The sequence below is a fragment of the Syngnathus scovelli genome, chromosome 12, assembly GCF_024217435.2.
Source record: "Syngnathus scovelli strain Florida chromosome 12, RoL_Ssco_1.2, whole genome shotgun sequence".
Classification (NCBI taxonomy): Eukaryota; Metazoa; Chordata; class Actinopteri; order Syngnathiformes; family Syngnathidae; genus Syngnathus; species Syngnathus scovelli.
In genome coordinates, this window is record NC_090858.1 from 4,711,617 (window position 1) to 4,728,199 (window position 16,583).

Sequence of the window (16,583 nt, forward strand, 5' to 3'; positions counted from 1 at the left end):
TTGACACTATTAAATTTAAATGCTGTACAAAATAAAATGGTGAACAGCCTGAATTAATGAAAAAAACCCCCAATCTTGTTAGTTCTCATGAATATAAAATAATGTCGCAGTGTTCTATTTTCCCCAAACATGGAAATACATGTATTTATTCCTGATAACGTTTTTTTATTTATTTATCTTTATTTCAAGGTATGTTGTGTTGACTGCGCACTATATTATTATTATTTTGTCCAATCAGATTTGATCTCGTGTGTTGCATGTCAGTCTATTCTCGCGACAGCGATTTCTGTCCACTGATTGGTTGATTAGCGCTGATTTGTAGTATGATGTGTCAGCCAATCATATTGCAGCAGGGGCGTGTTCGAACTCAGTAGGACTCACATTAGTTAGTCGTACACGCAGGTGTTCGAAGAGCGCGTTTATTTCCATAGTAGACCTTTAGTTTAGTTTAGTTAATTCACGCAATATCCAAGACATACATGATACAACAAACAGTAGAATTTTCAAAGAAAATTTTAAATCTTGACGCTAGTTCGACCAGCACTCTTGTTGGCTGTCTTGTTTCAACCCGGAAAATGATTTTCCAAACTCGCTCAGAGCAGTAACAACTAGCTAGCTAGCTCTGTCGCGCCAAAACAACGAGTTAGCTATTTTTGAGGAGCAAAGAAGGATGGACTTAGCCCAAAAGTATTGGGCATTTCTGGTGAGTATATGATTTAAATGTCATGTTAATTTATTAATATTAATTGTGACTTGCTCTGTTTTAGGGCAGAGTTCTTTTGGAGTTGATGTAATGAAGGTAAAGGTTAAAAAGTGTTTCTTGGTTTGGTAATAATGGTATTTATCCTTCAATACAAAATACCCCAGTTTCTGCAACGCCACAATGTATGATTGTGTTTTTGTTTATTGTCTTGTGATGTTATAGTGGTGCTCATGTTCACAGAGGGGATTCAACCACTGGAAGCCCAGGTCCAAAATGCACCAACTGCTTCAGTATCGTCCATTATGTATGTTCATGAATTCTTTGATTTTTTTTTTCTTGTTTTCTTGTGCTTATTGAAAATCCATTGCACTCCAAGTGAGCTCTCTGATGCATATTTTTCGTTGCTTCAAAGATATGACAAGAATCTTGCTTGAGGCTCTTGATAAGATGATTTCAATGCATTTATTGTTAATTCCAAATTCCTATGCTGTGTCTCATTTTTGAATTGCAAATCTTAATCATGGCTGTAGTCTCCTGGAATGTTAAGCAAATTGGTCTTGTGCTGGCTGGAAGGAGAATGAAAACTGAGAAATTGGCTTGGATTCCCATTGGTGTAAATTATGCCAAGCATCATTTAGTCAAAATATATCCAGCAAGCTCCAGCGGATTTGCTGTTTGGCATGTGCGGATGTGTTTTTTGGAACCTATTTGTTATTAGCTGAAAAACTCACCTATTTGCGTTTTTGGTGCTGAAGTGAGTTGAGGAGCTTCATTTGAACAAAACTAGTGCTTTGCTGCCATATTATGTAATCTATAGGCAATTTACCGATTGCATAAACGATCAAATAATCATCTAGAATAGGATGAATGCCAGCTCTGTTGTTGCTTGACCTTAAATCACTTTATTTAAATCCAACCTGTATTGTTGCACCAACCGGGACACACAATTAAGTTCTGCTAGTATTGGCTGGCTAAGTTAGTATGAACTGCTGGGTGAAGTTGAGGGACAAAAAAAACAAGTGCTTCTTTAAAGAGGAAATGAATGATGTAAAGAGAGATCTGGATTGAGTAGATCTGCCAACAGCGATATCTGGATGAGATTGTTGTCTGTTCTCACCATTTCATCAACCTCTCAATGCCAACTGACCCACTTTTGTAGTCTAACCGCCGTCGCTTTGTGTCTCTTTTGTCACGGTTTTGATTGTCAGATGCGCAGGGGAATGTGTCAGATGAGATGTGAAGCAAGCGTGCAAAGCGAGACTGGGGGAAAAAAAAGTTTCTAGCCATTAAACAAGCCCCCAGGGTTTATTGTTGCATCAGAGGACGACAGACGGACAAACGCTATCGTCAGATCGCCGGGCAAAAAGGCCAAATTGTGACATGAACGGAACACCAGTTCTCGGTTTTGTCAGATCTGATGATATGTTTGACGCCCGACTTAATGGCCCGATCAGCCGCGAAAGATCGAGATCAATAACAGTCATGTTTAAGCCGCCTTACCGGTCGATATCATTAGACGGGCTAAAGCTGACTGGCTTTTGCTTTGTTTTATATACAAATCAGAGATTTGAAAGAAACACGCCGTCTACTCGAGCTGCATTATGGAAATTGCCGGATCAGCCTGTCAGGCGCTATGCGTTCCCCTCGCTGCGACCTTATTACCCGTGTTTGTTCAACTGCAGCCTCAATCAGGGAAATAGAATGCAAATGGCAAAATAGATTTTGGAAGTCAAGCATCTTTTACTCTTGGAAGATTCGAGGCTAAACAATTTGACTTTGGATCAGCACTAATGTTTTCATATCTCGAAATATTTGACGCTCAGGTGATGCGTTGGCACCAAGCAACGTTCAATTGAATCAAATTTCCATCTGTCCGTCTGAGGCGTTTGCAAAATCAGCCGTTGTTTGAAGTTTTATATTGATCAAAACATCTATGCTAATTTCCACCAACCCGTATGGTGACTGTAAACCAAATGCTAGCTCTCAATTAGCAGCGTTAAAGCCAGCCACAATTTTATGGCTTCCTTGAAAATGTTCAAACATACCCGCGCAATGTAAAATTGTTTTGGATTCTGTCCGGTTTTCGGTGAACTTCATAACAGAGTATATAAATAAACAGCTTGAGGCCTTTTATTTGGAGAACTATTCAAGCAGGAGCGTTTAAGTCGATTAAAACGAATGAACGCCGACGCGTGGCTCCTTTGATAAGTATATTTTGAGTACTGGTTATTAAGTTTAAATCTGCCTGTGGGAGGTATAAAACTACAGAAAAGTGAAAAGTCTAGCTTACAGATTTGAACCTTTCACAAGGATGTCTGGAAGGCACAGTAACTGGAGTTCACCGGCATTGATCAACATCGATACCAGGGGCTGGTATCGATATTTCAACCGACCCTTCCACCGCTAATACTAGACCGGAGGCGCCAGCTCCATCTTCCGATCTCCGAGGGGAGGCTTACTGATCCCACCCGGGTGTTGAGTTATCTTTGCATTAATCCCGCTAAGTAACTAACAGTCTCACGCAAATACTGAGTTACCGGCAATTTGCGTCACGGCTAATCGAACACTTCGTCTACATAAACCGTAACTGCTGACATTCCCACAAACGAGACTGGTCCCGCCTCCTTCCTTTGTTATAAAAGTAGTAAATATTGCCTAAGCAGATATATTACAAGAGGAGGAGTAGCTCAATAACTCCGACCGAGGCCACGGGGGAGGAATCGTTCTCGGCCCGGTCCTCGCTCCAGGCTTTACGTTGAAGTATCAGAAGAGGAAGAACGTATGCGTAGTCTGGCGGCAGTCATGGGACTGCGCCGCTTTGCCCGTGGCGGTGCGCAGCCGTCACGGATGGATGCCGGGCGGCCTCCGCCATGATAATTCCACTTGATTCCTTCGCTTTGTTTTTTGCATGAGGTTTTGTATGCTTGAGCCTCGCAGGGTGCGAAGAATTGACTTTTTTTATCATGTTTATTGTATTACATACCCGAGAGTATTAGGATGCTTCGTAATGGTCTCCTTATGGCAAGGAAGCACATTTTGTAGCTGGCCGTGAAGTCTTGACTCGGTTGAATGATCCTCGGGATGTCAGGAGATTCAGGTCCAAATATTTTTTGCTACTTGATGACGGGTTTGTAAGTTGAGACGGTAGCAGAATATTTATGGGATTGTACTGTAACTCGTTTCCATACCTGGCCAAGAGTTGAAGCCACCAAGATGATTCTTATAGTTGAGTTTAAGTTCTTCTTCACACAACCGGCTTTCTTAACTCAACATATTTGATCAATTTCCTTCCCATCAGTTCATTGCCGGCGATGTAAACGCACTGCGGCTTCTGTACAGCGCGACGGCTTACATCCTCAGCACATTGTGCGACGTGACGCCTATTTGATGTAAAATCAATAGCCTCGATATTTAATGTACTCTGGTCGGCGAGCAGAACAAAGCAAGCGCTCTTAAGTTTGTTTGATATCTACGGGGAAGAAAAAAAAAGCTCCGTCAATGACATAATGACCTTTTTGCCTTGCACCATGCATAAGAATATACGGTCTCGCTGTGGTGGGTTTCGCTGGAAGCCACACATCACGCCGGACACCAAATCAATAGGACATTAGTTTTTATTTTATCCAGCGGGCGTGCATTGGCGTAGTAATGTAAAAGTTTTAAAAGCTTTTTGAATTTGCAGCGCATCCGCAGTCGCTCGCTTAACGTAATTTTTACCCGACTTTAATGGTCACCTGCGACGCCGGCGCTTGGGTCCCAGACTTCTCATTTATGCCCCGACACATTACATATGAAGATATACACCGTGTGCATCCAGCCTGAATCGAAAATCGGGTCCAGTGAGTGTTTGTTGCCGGAATTAGCCCCGATGGTCATCCCGTCCGTCTCAGCCCATGCGGCGGTAATGCGGCGGATTCTGTGTTCCGACACTTTCCCGTGACGATTCAAGCAGCCGATGGGCTTCCTTTTAGCTCCAAGATAATTTTGGACCCATCGCTCAATAAATACCACAGCCGTCCAGTAATAAAGTTGCTTCGATGGAAATGGAGCAAATATTTGCTGGCATCATTAGGGGGGTAGATATTTGCTGATGAATTTGCAAGCCTTCAGATTTATTGATTACGGTATCAGACAGAATGTCAATAAAGAGTAAAAAAAAAATATATACGACTGCATAAACTTTATGATAGGCTGCTTCTGCGTTTGAATCTTGCCTGTGCAGACTTAGCATGTTCTCCTTGTGCTTGTGTGGGTTTTCTTCAGGTTCCTTCACGGATTGGATGATGGAACACGCAAAGAGTTCCTCAATTGCCCTCAATCATGGAAAAGCTAATGTCTTGGAAGTACACGGTAGGAACTTGTTTGTGATTTGAAGGCAATTCACCCAGAAAGCCGTTTGTAAGCCTTGAATGAAATCTTGCAGGTCCTTCTGCTCAAGGAAACACAACTCTTGGATAACATTGTGTTTGAAAGGCAAGTGGAACTTGTTTACGTGTCTGCTATTCTTTTTGGAGCATTTCTATTTTTCTGAGAAACACTAACGACATCACTATCATTTTATCAGCAAACACATTTTGTTATATTTGTTATTGGTGAATAAATCCCGTCGTGACATTAAAAGCACTCGCGTGCTTCTTTTTCCCGAGCGGAAAGACGTACATCTTCAATAAGCAGTCGCTGATCTTTAATTTCATTTTCCCAGACAGACAAAATGGTTTCATAAAACCGTCAGAGCCGCAACGCAACGTGTATCAATAATTCAGTACATAAGTGCTCATTAGTTTAGAGACAACGAAGGATCGTAGGAACATTGAGGGCTTAAAACAGCGTCATTATTTGACGCCATCTCCTATGTGCTTGCCATTAAGCCTTCTTGCCCGTCGTTAGGTCGAGGCTTACGAAAAATACTTCATCATCATCAAGTTGCATCCCAAAGTGAGAGCAAAACAAGCTCTCCCTGGAGAGTCTTGACTGATGGCGCCCGCCTGTTCTTGCGACTTGCGGAGGGCGGGGGGAGTCATCATTTTGTGCCTGAACCAAAACACTTTTGAGGAGATTTGTAATGGAGAATGCCGTGTTGCTGCGAGACTCCTATCAAACGCCGTTTATCAGCGTATTTCAGAACCCTCAATTGCGATAATGACATCTGGTAATGGTTGTTGATTATATTGGTGAGGTACCGGCTTGTCCTTGAGACAATCGCGTTGCTGTTGTTGCTATGACAATCACTGATTGCCTAATTTTAGTAGTCTGGAATGATGGTTAAAAAAAAAAGAACTTTTTGGAGCTGGATTTTTGTTTTGCATGACCAGTTTGATTCAATTCCATTGTGAACATTTATTTCAAATAAATAAAAAACATAAACAATTCAATTTTATTCAAATTTGATTAAAAATTCAAATAAATTTCAAATTGATTTGTGATTTTTGTCACAGAACAAATTAAACTCACTCTTCAAACTCACTGCATTATTATTTTGCAAGACATCTAGTAATTTCCTTCTACAGTAAGAAACAGGTAACCCTTGTAGTTTTTGGCCATTTCCTGTTGCCACCAGGGGGCGCTGTGCCAAAACAGCAGCTTCTTCTTCAAACTTGGTAGTTTTGGCCTGAAACGTGGAGTCAATTTATTTAGTGCTTATCTGTTTTGGAACTTATCTAATATGAAGACTATTAAATCATTGTCTCATTTTGCTTCACCGGGCGAGTGAAATATGAGCGAACGTTCATGTCGACAGGTCGTTAGCACATACAAAAAGCAAGAAGCTGTCAAACGCTTTGATGGATCAATTGCCAAGTTACATGTTTCCAAACGTGAGCCATTAGCAATGCTCTTTAGCCAGCTCAAAGCCGAAGATTTCATTTCACCACCTGTGAGCTCCATTTAAAAAAAAAAAAAAAAACACCTAAATGCATATTTTTAGTTTGATTGCACCTTAAATACTCTTTGCCTTCGAGATGGCTTCTTCATACAGGGCATAAATCGTTCCTTACATGCTTTTCATTGCCAGCAATAATGCACTTTACAACCTGATGAGTTAGTCGGACCAACGCCCCCGACCCCTTTTAAAAAAGTATTACAAGGCTACCAGAAACTCATCGTAATTAAACTGAGTGGATACATTTTTTTTTTTTTTGGGGGGGGGAATAAATGAGACGACATGAACATTTAGCTCAAATGGATTCTTTTTAATGGTGTGCTTCCAGTTCGCCTTAATAGCCAGCGTGACTTCAAACAAACAATAGTTTGAACTGAGCCGACCTTGCGGGTTTTATTTCTTCATGACAAAGAATAGACCAAATGAAATAAAATGTGCTCAAATTCTTTCCAAAGCTTTAGTTAATTAGTTCCCCAAAGAAGGAAAAAAAAAATCATAAAAACACTCGACGATAATGAAAACTCATTCCGATTCGAGCCATTTCATCATGCCGCTGCCTTAATTTCGGATCGATTCCAAATCCTGTGATAATGCAGCCTACTAATGCGTGTTGTCAGACATATTAATTCAACAATAGAATTATTTGGTGGGCTGCATCATAGTCGAAAAATCTAATTCCAAGTTAAGGAGAATATATTGCCTCTCTCTGACACCAAAACCAGAAAAGTTGCAGTCATGTTGTTTATCTCACCTTTCACCCTACAAGATAATATTTTCTTCCACCATCTTGTTTTGTTGTCTAATCCTCGCCGGTCACTAAATGATTTCAGTCCCGATCTCTTTTTTGTTGGTAGCGGCGCAATGTCAGGTCTTGCCACACAAATAGATTCGTCTCAAGTGGCTCAACAAGGTTTTATTTTTTCTTTTAATGCCAAAAATTGCTGGTGTGCCACCAGATCAACACATTGAAGATAGAGAAATCACTCCATGGCTCTTTTGACACCTCGGAATAAATTGCTAGCTCGATGGCTGCTAGCCTGGTGACAGCGTAGATTGATGGCTTTTTTTTCTAGCCAATACATCATTGGATAAATAAATTCCTCAATCCAACTAATCATCTAATCAGCAATTAGGATTATTGATCTCTGTATGGAAAAATGACTTTTAACTCTGTCTTCTCTGGCAGGTTGAAATAACTGCGGTGGCAGCGGCTCCAAGCGATTCGGTGTGTCCGCCAAAGGCCACAGAGCTTTTCAACTTTCCCTTTGACAAAGGAAGGGAAGAAAACCCCAAAGCAAAACACAGTATTGTAAGTACACTCTTTTACTGCCAGATATTTATAAGGTGTGTCAGAAAAGTCCCAGGACTGTTGTCGCCAAAATTATTACAAATCTGTCGCCTATTATTTTAATTATTTTAATTTTAGTACTTTATCCTAGCACCCCATGCCAATACGTTGGCCTCTACTTTTTATATTTTTATAAATATAAATAAATATAAATATATGAAATATATATTTTTATTTTTTTTATACGTTTATGGCCCAACGTCGGCAAAATAGCTGCAAAACTTTACCGACTGCCTCAAGTGTCATCTATTGTTAAATCTGCCACTAAAAGAGTGGCTCACTGTTATCTCTTAAATTTTATGAAGTACAAAAGTGCCGGTGTGGTTATTTAACATATCTAAATAAATATGAGCGTCATATGTCTCAAACGTGGCGCGTACAAAGGATTACCGGCTGACAATCACTCGGGCAGGACGTTGTAATAAAAAGAATAAAAAGAAGAGAATCCGTCACAGGCAATTAGCTGCAACTTGGCATCTTGGCGCTGTCACAAAGTCTTGAAATTAATGAGCTTGGCTGCAATGGTGCTTTAAAGATACGTATAGAAGGCTTTATGTTCCTACACGCCGTTGGAATTATGAGCAACAAAATTGGACTTTTACTTTGCTCCATTGCGCTCCTGGCCCTGGGGTGGTCATCATCTTCCTCTTTATTCAGGGGCTCGATAGTCCAACACGACAACCTGCTTTGAATGATCACTTCGGAACCGTAATCAACAAGCATTATTTCGGATCAAATCCAAATTTTCTGAAAATCACATTTGGATCCAGAGCGCTATGATAGTCTTGAGGACTTTATCGTTCGATGCACAGATTGAAAATATCTCATCCAGACATGTCCGCGTCTTGGAAAATATGAAAAAAAAAAAAAAAATCGCGCAGTAGGTTCCAGCCCCTCCGGGGTGGTCTTTGTATTATAAGGTGTCTTTATTCTGGAGCTGTAAAAACAGCCTTCACACTCGGCTGCACTAAATGAGCCTTTTTTTAAAAGCTAAAGCAAACAGAATCAATGAGGCTTATTTCAGTTTGTCACTTTTCTTGATGCACCTCAGCGTCCTAGCCTCATGCGCGCTTTGGCGGCTACTTTTATCTTCTCTGCGCTCTGATGGACTGATTTGGGAAGCATTATGGGGCTCCAAACCCAGCGCACACGTGCTGCCTTTGATGGATCTCCCATTTCTGATTGCCTGAGCCTGGAGGCCATGAGGAATGTCTCCGCCGTGCCCCTGAAGAGCGTGTGACTGATGCTGAGATGTGGCTATCTGCTCGCGCTCGGCAGGGGGCGGAGGGGGGGGCGTCTGCGAGAGGATAATGAAAGTCGGCTGCAGCACAAGCACACGCGCCCGTGAGGAAGGCGAGACTCACCTAGTCCAAATGTTTCTTGACTGACTCGAGAGTGCCACAAACAATAACATCATCTTTGATACTGATTCATGTTGTTTTTTTTATTTTTTGTCCCAAAGTTGAGTGCTCTTCCACAATTTCCCTTTAACGCCAATTTTATTCATAATAATAATAATTAATAATGATGATCATAATAATATAACAATAATAATAATAAATAAAATAAAAAAGCTCTGACATTTGAGTTGTGCCTTCTCCTGTGTGCAGTCTGGGTGAAATGTAAGTGGTGGACCATGAAACCGAAAGCCTTTCACACCGTCGGAAAGGTGCGGGCGAAATGAATCTTTTCCCCTCGGCTGTGTTCTCATCACTCCGTGGCCTGCAGATCCTAAGTCAGTCAGGCGGGGCAGCTCGTGAAGGTTGCGGGCTTTGACTCGATTTAACAGTTTGGATTAAAGGAGTTCCTTTTGCCGCACCGAGGAACTCTTCAAGAGTTCACTGCGGGGAGTCGCTTCTGGAGATGACCCCCGGAATATAACTCACCAAAAGGGTCACAGGAAATACTTCATTCTTAAGTGGAGGCTTATTTTTCTCCTAGGAAATATTGTAAATAGAAGTAATGTCTTGTAGGGTCACACTTTAACCACAAGTGATATTTTAAGTTACAGTAACTGGGGTAACTGCGATCAAAGCTTCGTGTATGGCAATAATCGGCGGCCTTTCACAATCTTTTTTACGTGGCAGAATAAAAGCTCTGCTTGGCACCTCGTTTTGGTGTAATGGGCTGGCGTCGCTTGACTCCATCATCCGCCAATTAATTAATCGGTCGGCACTTATTAAACGAGGCTGTGTAATAAATCAGCTGGAAACGGTTATTACCCAAATCTGCGAAAAGCCTTGTGAGCATTTATTCTACATCTTTGATCCAGTTTAGGATACTAGCAAGACAGCTATGTGCTATTAGTGAAGGAAAAGTACTAAGAGGGAATTTCGAGTCCTGTTGACATACTCGTACGTTTCTTTTGTAAGGTTTTTTTTTTTTTTTCCCCCACACTTTGTTAATAACCACCAGCTCCACGAGGTCCGCTTTAACTCTATCAGTGCCAGCCAGGATTTTCTATTGTACCCAACGGTGATGCTTTGAAAAGGATTTGTACAGTGACGGTGGTTTTTCTCCCCCCCCCACCCCACAATAGCCACTGAACAAAAAAGCCTGCGCGCATGTTTCCGTTTTTTTTGTCTCCTTGAAAATGTAGATATTCTTAGAATGGCTTTTCTTTCACCGCCGTCTTCCTGTTTGTGTCGTATCTCTGCACTCTTTCAAAGCAACGCTGCCTTTCAGGTGGATTCCTGTTAATTGGCCCTTTTCTGTTTTTTTTTTTTGAAACAACTTCACCCCTTAATGACCATTTCGCAGGCACAGTCTGAATGAAATGCGGCACGCATGTCTACGGGTTCAATAGCACTGCCCGGGGCGAGCACAACAAATGACCCAATGGTCGCTATTAGGCGCATAAATTGTAAACTTCTCTGCAGGCGTGTTTTTACAGATGCTCGTGCAGGGGATGACAGGACGTCTCCGACAGATCCGTTCTACCCCATTATGTATTCCTTCCCGGAAGATTTCCATCGATATGGTTGAGAACGAAGAACTTTTGAGTAATTAGCTCTTTGACAAATGGGTGGAAAGGCAGACGCCATTTTGTGGGAGCAACACCATGACACCTTGTTTAATAAACGATCATGACCAAGCGCACACGGGAAACAATGGGAGGTTCCTCTTAATAATTAACAGGAACCGAGGACTTGCCAATATTTTTATTATGCCATTGTGGTTAAGAAGGTATATATCGCAGGGTGTGGACATTAATGCATCTTCACGTAATGTTTATTTTAATGCTCATTTAAATTGTCTTGTGTTGTTTAGTGTCACAATAATGGAAACATTTTGTAATGATTTTCTGTCTTTTATTTAATATCACAAAAACCTGGTATTTGAACAGGGGTGTGTAGACTTTTAATATCCACTGAATATCCACATTTAAAAAAGGTGCTCAAACAGCAGGTGGCACTGTAACCATTAACTGGAATAATTGTTGACAAACGCAAACCTAGAAATGATTAAATGACACAAAGCGGAAATGATTGAAATCCACATTTAATGACAGATAATCGTTAATTAAAAATGTCATTTTTTAAAGCAGCCTGATGGCCAAGATAGTGGGATTCGAACCTCCCTTGTGCCGGCAGTTCTAACCACTCGTCCACTGTGCTCCCCACGGCATCCATAAACTGTTAATTAAAGGTTAGCAGTTTGTATAAATCCGCTTAATTAGTGAAGTAGAAGTCTCCACACAGCGAGTTTTTAAAGGTTCAATACGTGACGTTATTATTATTTCATTTTTTTGTGAAAACTTGACACCTGTCCACCGTCCGTGTTCTTCCTCCAGGCTGACAGATACATCCAACTCGCACTCCGTGCTTCACTGGCGTAGTTCACCACAAGGCTTCGATATTAATCACCTGTTGCATATTTCACCATTTTTTTCCTTTTTAAAGGGGGGGGGCAGCGGTCTGCCATGCAGTCAACAGTTGGCTCATTGAAATTCAGCCTCGGTGATGGAGCTCGTGCTTGTTCCCCCATAACATGATTAATCGTTAATGTTACCTCAGGCTGTGTGTTTGGAAGCGAGCTCTCTACTTTTTTCACCTCTGGCTCTGCGCGCACACCTCTTGCTATTCCCCGCACATTTCTGCCTGACGTGAATGGATTTTTTTTTTTTCGCTTCTCGGCACACAGAAAAATAAATGTAACCCCTCTCTCCAAATTGGCAGCGGGGCTTTTCGTCTAAGTAATCCCAGAGCATGTTGAAGACTGACAAAGCAGACTGACTGCTAGATAGACGCCTCACCGTGTCCACGTCTGAGCTGATACGCTATTAATTCGGAAAAGCTCAATTATGGAATAAGGAAGGTCGTGAAATTCAAAAATTGGAGAGCAGGGAATAGAACTCACATTTGTTTCTTTTAGCAAAATCTCCAACAGGCAAAAAAAATGCAGCAAAGTAAAATAAACGTCTAACGATCTGACAATCGGCGAGTCATCGACAAAGTTGGCATCGGAGATTGTGATTGGCTGCTCGATTTTGATTGAGCTGTAAGACTGCTACTTCTCCAATTTTAGCTAGCAATAGCCTAACCATTCTTTGCTCATTAAATCTATCAGCGGCGTGTAGATTCCAGCCCGCGGTCGTTTTCCGTCGGTGCGGGAAGAATTACGCTCGGTCACCGTTAAAAGATTCCGCCGAGCCGATTCCGTTCATCTTGTTTGCGTCGCGGCACTAAAATAGCGCCGCTAATCGATGAGGTCAGAGAGCAGCTACACTGGTGGCGAGACATGTATATTACCCCTGTAAACATTGCACATAGAGTGCCCGGGCCTCCAGCTATATGTCAGGGGATAATTGAAAGCGGGAGACGGAACTTGCTGGAAATGAACAGCGCCGATAGTAAAGCCAACGTCACGCGGTCGGAGTGAATCAGGGCGAGACGTTTGCAAGACGCTGCGGGAAATAAATAATAAAGGGGAAAAAGGGGGGCTTATCCGACAAGAATAGACTATTAATGAGTGGCTAATCCAATAGCGGTACTCATCCGTGACTAACAGCTTGGCTTTGATTCCTTATGGCATCCTCTCGTCATTTAAATCCACTTTTTGGGCTCTATGCACCAGAGCAGGGGTATCGTCAAGTGTCTAATCAGCCATTACTGCCTTAAAACCAGTGTTGGCAGCAACGCCTACCAAAAAAAAAAAAAAGTAAGCACAAAGATAAAGTAGTGCCATGAGTGGCGAGCTATAATTTGGCGGATTTTTGCTTTGACTTATCTGTCATTTAACACAATAGGCTGGCTAATTAATCCATCAGGCCCTGGTTTGGGTTTACCTGTGGCCCTCGAGCCATATGTTGAACACTCTTTCCAACTACATAACACACTAACGGTGTATTTCCATCACGTTCAATGCGCTTATTAATATACAGGAGCCCGGGTACGCGGCGCAACAGGCGGCGAGCGCGCACTTTCGCTCCTGCGTCTTCATAAATAATTTTTTAGGATTAATATTTGAACGGCGAATTTCTTTCTCCTCACATCGGTTCGATCAAATACATACATGCGGCAATATAAAGATAATATTGCCGAGCGCATTACGTTGCGACCGACCTGCGCTCACTCGCTGGACACATCATTAGGTACCGGGCGGTGAGATTTATGAAAGCAATAAAGTTCACTTTGTAGCTATTAAGTGAACAATTGGTTTGTTTTGTTGCGCTTGTAGTATGCTGTTGAGAACTGTTTCTCACACACACATGGGAAAGGGCGGGGCCGCATTTGATTTTTTTACTAAGGCCAGATAAATTTAGTTTATTCAACTTTCCAATCGTCCCATTACTTTGACACTAATGTCATGTTTGCAGTGTTTTCATCGGCAGACATTTTGGGAGCCCATCCCTGCTGAATTTGACTGGTCGCCAGTGAATGTCAGGGCCATGATTCTTAACGCCAGCCTTTACACAAAAGGCCGCCTTCCTGCGGAGAATAGCGACATATTGCTTCATATATCAGTGCAACCGATATTACTGTATACCCCCCCCTCCCCCAACATATGTAATCCATCTTGATCACACTGGATCAAAGCAACCCCCAAATGTCCAGGCACATCACTCAGCTTGGAATGGATCTGGATTGATCCACCACTGCCTGTGGAGCTGTCATTTACCGAAGAGAGGGAAGACAAAAAAAAAAAAGAAGAGTCTAATCATTTATTCTTGCAGCCTCTCCTTCCCTGTCGGGAGCATCATCGCTCATAAAGCGAACACGAGGGAGGAGGAGGGAGAGGGGGACGCTTTTAGAATATTCACACTAAATCCAGCTCGTAGCAAGGGAATAAGTTTTTTTTTTGGCATCATTATTTTCAAAGGCGCCGTACTAAAATAGCTCCCCTTGCTCACCTTTTATAGTCTATTTTTGTGAGCACATAAGAAACACACCAAGCTGTTAAGTAGCCAGCTGTGGCCAGCGGGGGCAGTGTATGACTTTTTTTTTTTTTTTTTCTCGTTACAACTTTGGGGGAAACAAACAGATGGTGTAAAAGGTGACGCATAACAGACGATGCCGCCGTGACATGAACGTGAAATGAAGGCAACGATGCAGATGAGATGAGAGGTGCACTGGACAAGGGAGGGTTGCCTCCACAGGTGCTTTTTTTTTTTTGGCTGTCTGGAGCGGCTTCTCCGTCATCCCGTATCGGCGGCGTCGCTGCAACTTTCACCCACTTAACCCAACAATTAAGAGATATTTCCGTTCTCGTCACAAACACGAGAAATATCCTTTAATTGTAAGGCTACGGGGGGGTCCGCCACTCCGCGCTCTCTTCTTTCCGCGCGTCTTCCTCCTGAGTGCGCGTCGTGCGCTGAAATATTCATGACACAGACACACACAGAAAAAAAAAAAAAAAAATCCAGTTCAGGTCAATAAATTGATAGCTGGCATTGATGTTTGATGTGACGAGGCTCCTCTTTACGTGGATGAGTCTGGTCCACTCGTGATGCATCCGTGCTCCGGAACCGCCGCGTCCTCCTCTTCTTTTTCTGTTGCAACTTCTCCAGAAGTGAACTGTCCTCGCCGTGTCCGTGGGCATCCGTCACGCCACGCACGTCTGGTCACAGTGCAGCAGGAGCGGCGGCGGTGTGGACGTGTGTATCCCCCCCCCCCCCCCCCCCACAACACCCCCCTCAACGCCCCTTTTTCCCTCTCGTGTCATCATGTTGTGCGTCTTTCTCCATCTCCTTCCAGTCTTTTTCTAGTCGGCTCGTCGGGAGAAGCAAGCTGCACTCGCTGCAGTCACGTGATCAGCACGGGACCGTGGCGTGGACTTTCTCCCCCCCCCCACCTCCACCCCTCCCCAGTTTGCCTCAGTAATAATTTGAAAGCGTGTGTGCACGCTCCCCCTCCTCTCCCTCTTCATCCTCCTCATCCTCCCGCATCTTCCTCTCCTCCTTCTCCTCACCGGCTGCTGGAGGAGGGCGGGAGCGGCAAGTCTCTCTCACCCGGGCTCGTATGCATGTCCAATCCGTCCCCCTCCCCTCCTTCTCCGGAGCAGCCTTCCCGCGGAACTCATCATTTGACTGGCTGCTTCTAGCGGCTCTGGACGTCTAGCTGTGGTTTTTTTTCTTTTTAATTTCAATTTTTTTTAATTTTGTGCTTGAGCGGAGCCCGGGGGGCGGGAGTGTGGTGGTGGTGGGTCGGTCGCTCCATCCGTTTGGACCAGTTGGACTATACAGGACAGCCAAGCAGTAGCGCTTCTTCCTGTTTTTTCTTTTTTTTTTTCCCCCCGGTTGGTTTTTGCGTTCCTTTTTGGATGAGCTGCTTGCGCTGCTACATGCTGCCATGGAGCTGCTGCTGGTCTGCCTCTCCTTGTGGATATTGCAATGCAACTCGGCCAAAGGGGACTCCATCATACACATCGGTAAGCCAAGCCGTACGCGCAGGTGAAATGAGAAGCATCAGGCGGAAACGGTTGCAGCGCTCTGCGCATTTCTCGGTCTACGCTTTTGGGGTTCACTTCATCTCTCCGGGGCTGAAAAGTTCTTTGGTGCATGCCAGCTCCTTGAATGGTCACAGGCGTCCAGCGGTTTTTGCTGCGTGTTTGTGTCACACGTGCTGCTCAAATGCGCATTTGGAACAAGAAGCAACTGTTTTCTGTTGGTGCTGGGAAGGGAGGGGTGGGGGGAGTGCGTGTGTGGGGGGGCTGTGGCTCGGGCTTGCGATAGCCCCGAATGGATGAGGCGTAGCGCCCGTCTTTATGTCGCCAAGGCTCAACTTCTACCGGGACGTGACTGTCATGTCAATAAAGAGCAGCGAGGAAGGACGTCAGTGGACTTTTTAGCCATGCTAAACGCATAGAGAGCCTCTTTGTGCGCCGCGCACCGGTTCTGCCTCCGACCCCCTCCCATCCCCACGAGAACGAGTAGGCTCCCCTCAAAACTTCCCCTCCTCACCCCCCCTCCCCCCCTGAAAAAATAATATTGAACTGCAGTGTTAAAACACCAAACATGTTAGCTGCGCAGTGAGCATGCAGCAGTGCTTCTCACTTTTTTTTTTTTTTTTTTTGCTGCAACAGTCTGGGCCAGCAGCAGGTGCTCTGTCATCAGCTTTAGTGCAGCACTGGGACTTCATCCAAGTCGTATTGGCTGATGCACGTCAGCGGGCACCAAATATACTTCTACTTTCCGGAAAAGCCACCCACCCTCC

At 43.5% G+C, this 16,583-nt stretch overlaps 1 protein-coding gene across 3 annotated transcripts in view; it reads left to right on the plus strand.

Annotated features, from left to right (window-relative positions):
• Nucleotides 1–354: 354 nt before the first annotated feature.
• LOC125978228 (glutamate receptor ionotropic, delta-1) overlaps nucleotides 355–16,583 on the plus strand; it is a 152,286-nt gene continuing 136,057 nt past the window's right edge. Inside the window, exons 1-6 of one of the 3 annotated variants that reach the window (XM_068652533.1) lie at nucleotides 355–703; nucleotides 768–828; nucleotides 926–1,007; nucleotides 4,967–5,053; nucleotides 5,127–5,176; nucleotides 7,768–7,890. Coding sequence is in view for 1 of the 3 variants with exons in the window: in XM_049735398.2 (XP_049591355.1) it covers nucleotides 15,720–15,798 (79 nt within the window). In the remaining 2 variants the exon portion in view is untranslated. Of the gene's footprint in view, nucleotides 704–767; nucleotides 829–925; nucleotides 1,008–4,966; nucleotides 5,054–5,126; nucleotides 5,177–7,767; nucleotides 7,891–15,133; nucleotides 15,799–16,583 lie in introns of those variants that run through there. The other 2 variants (XM_068652532.1, XM_049735398.2) reach the window with 2 other exon arrangements.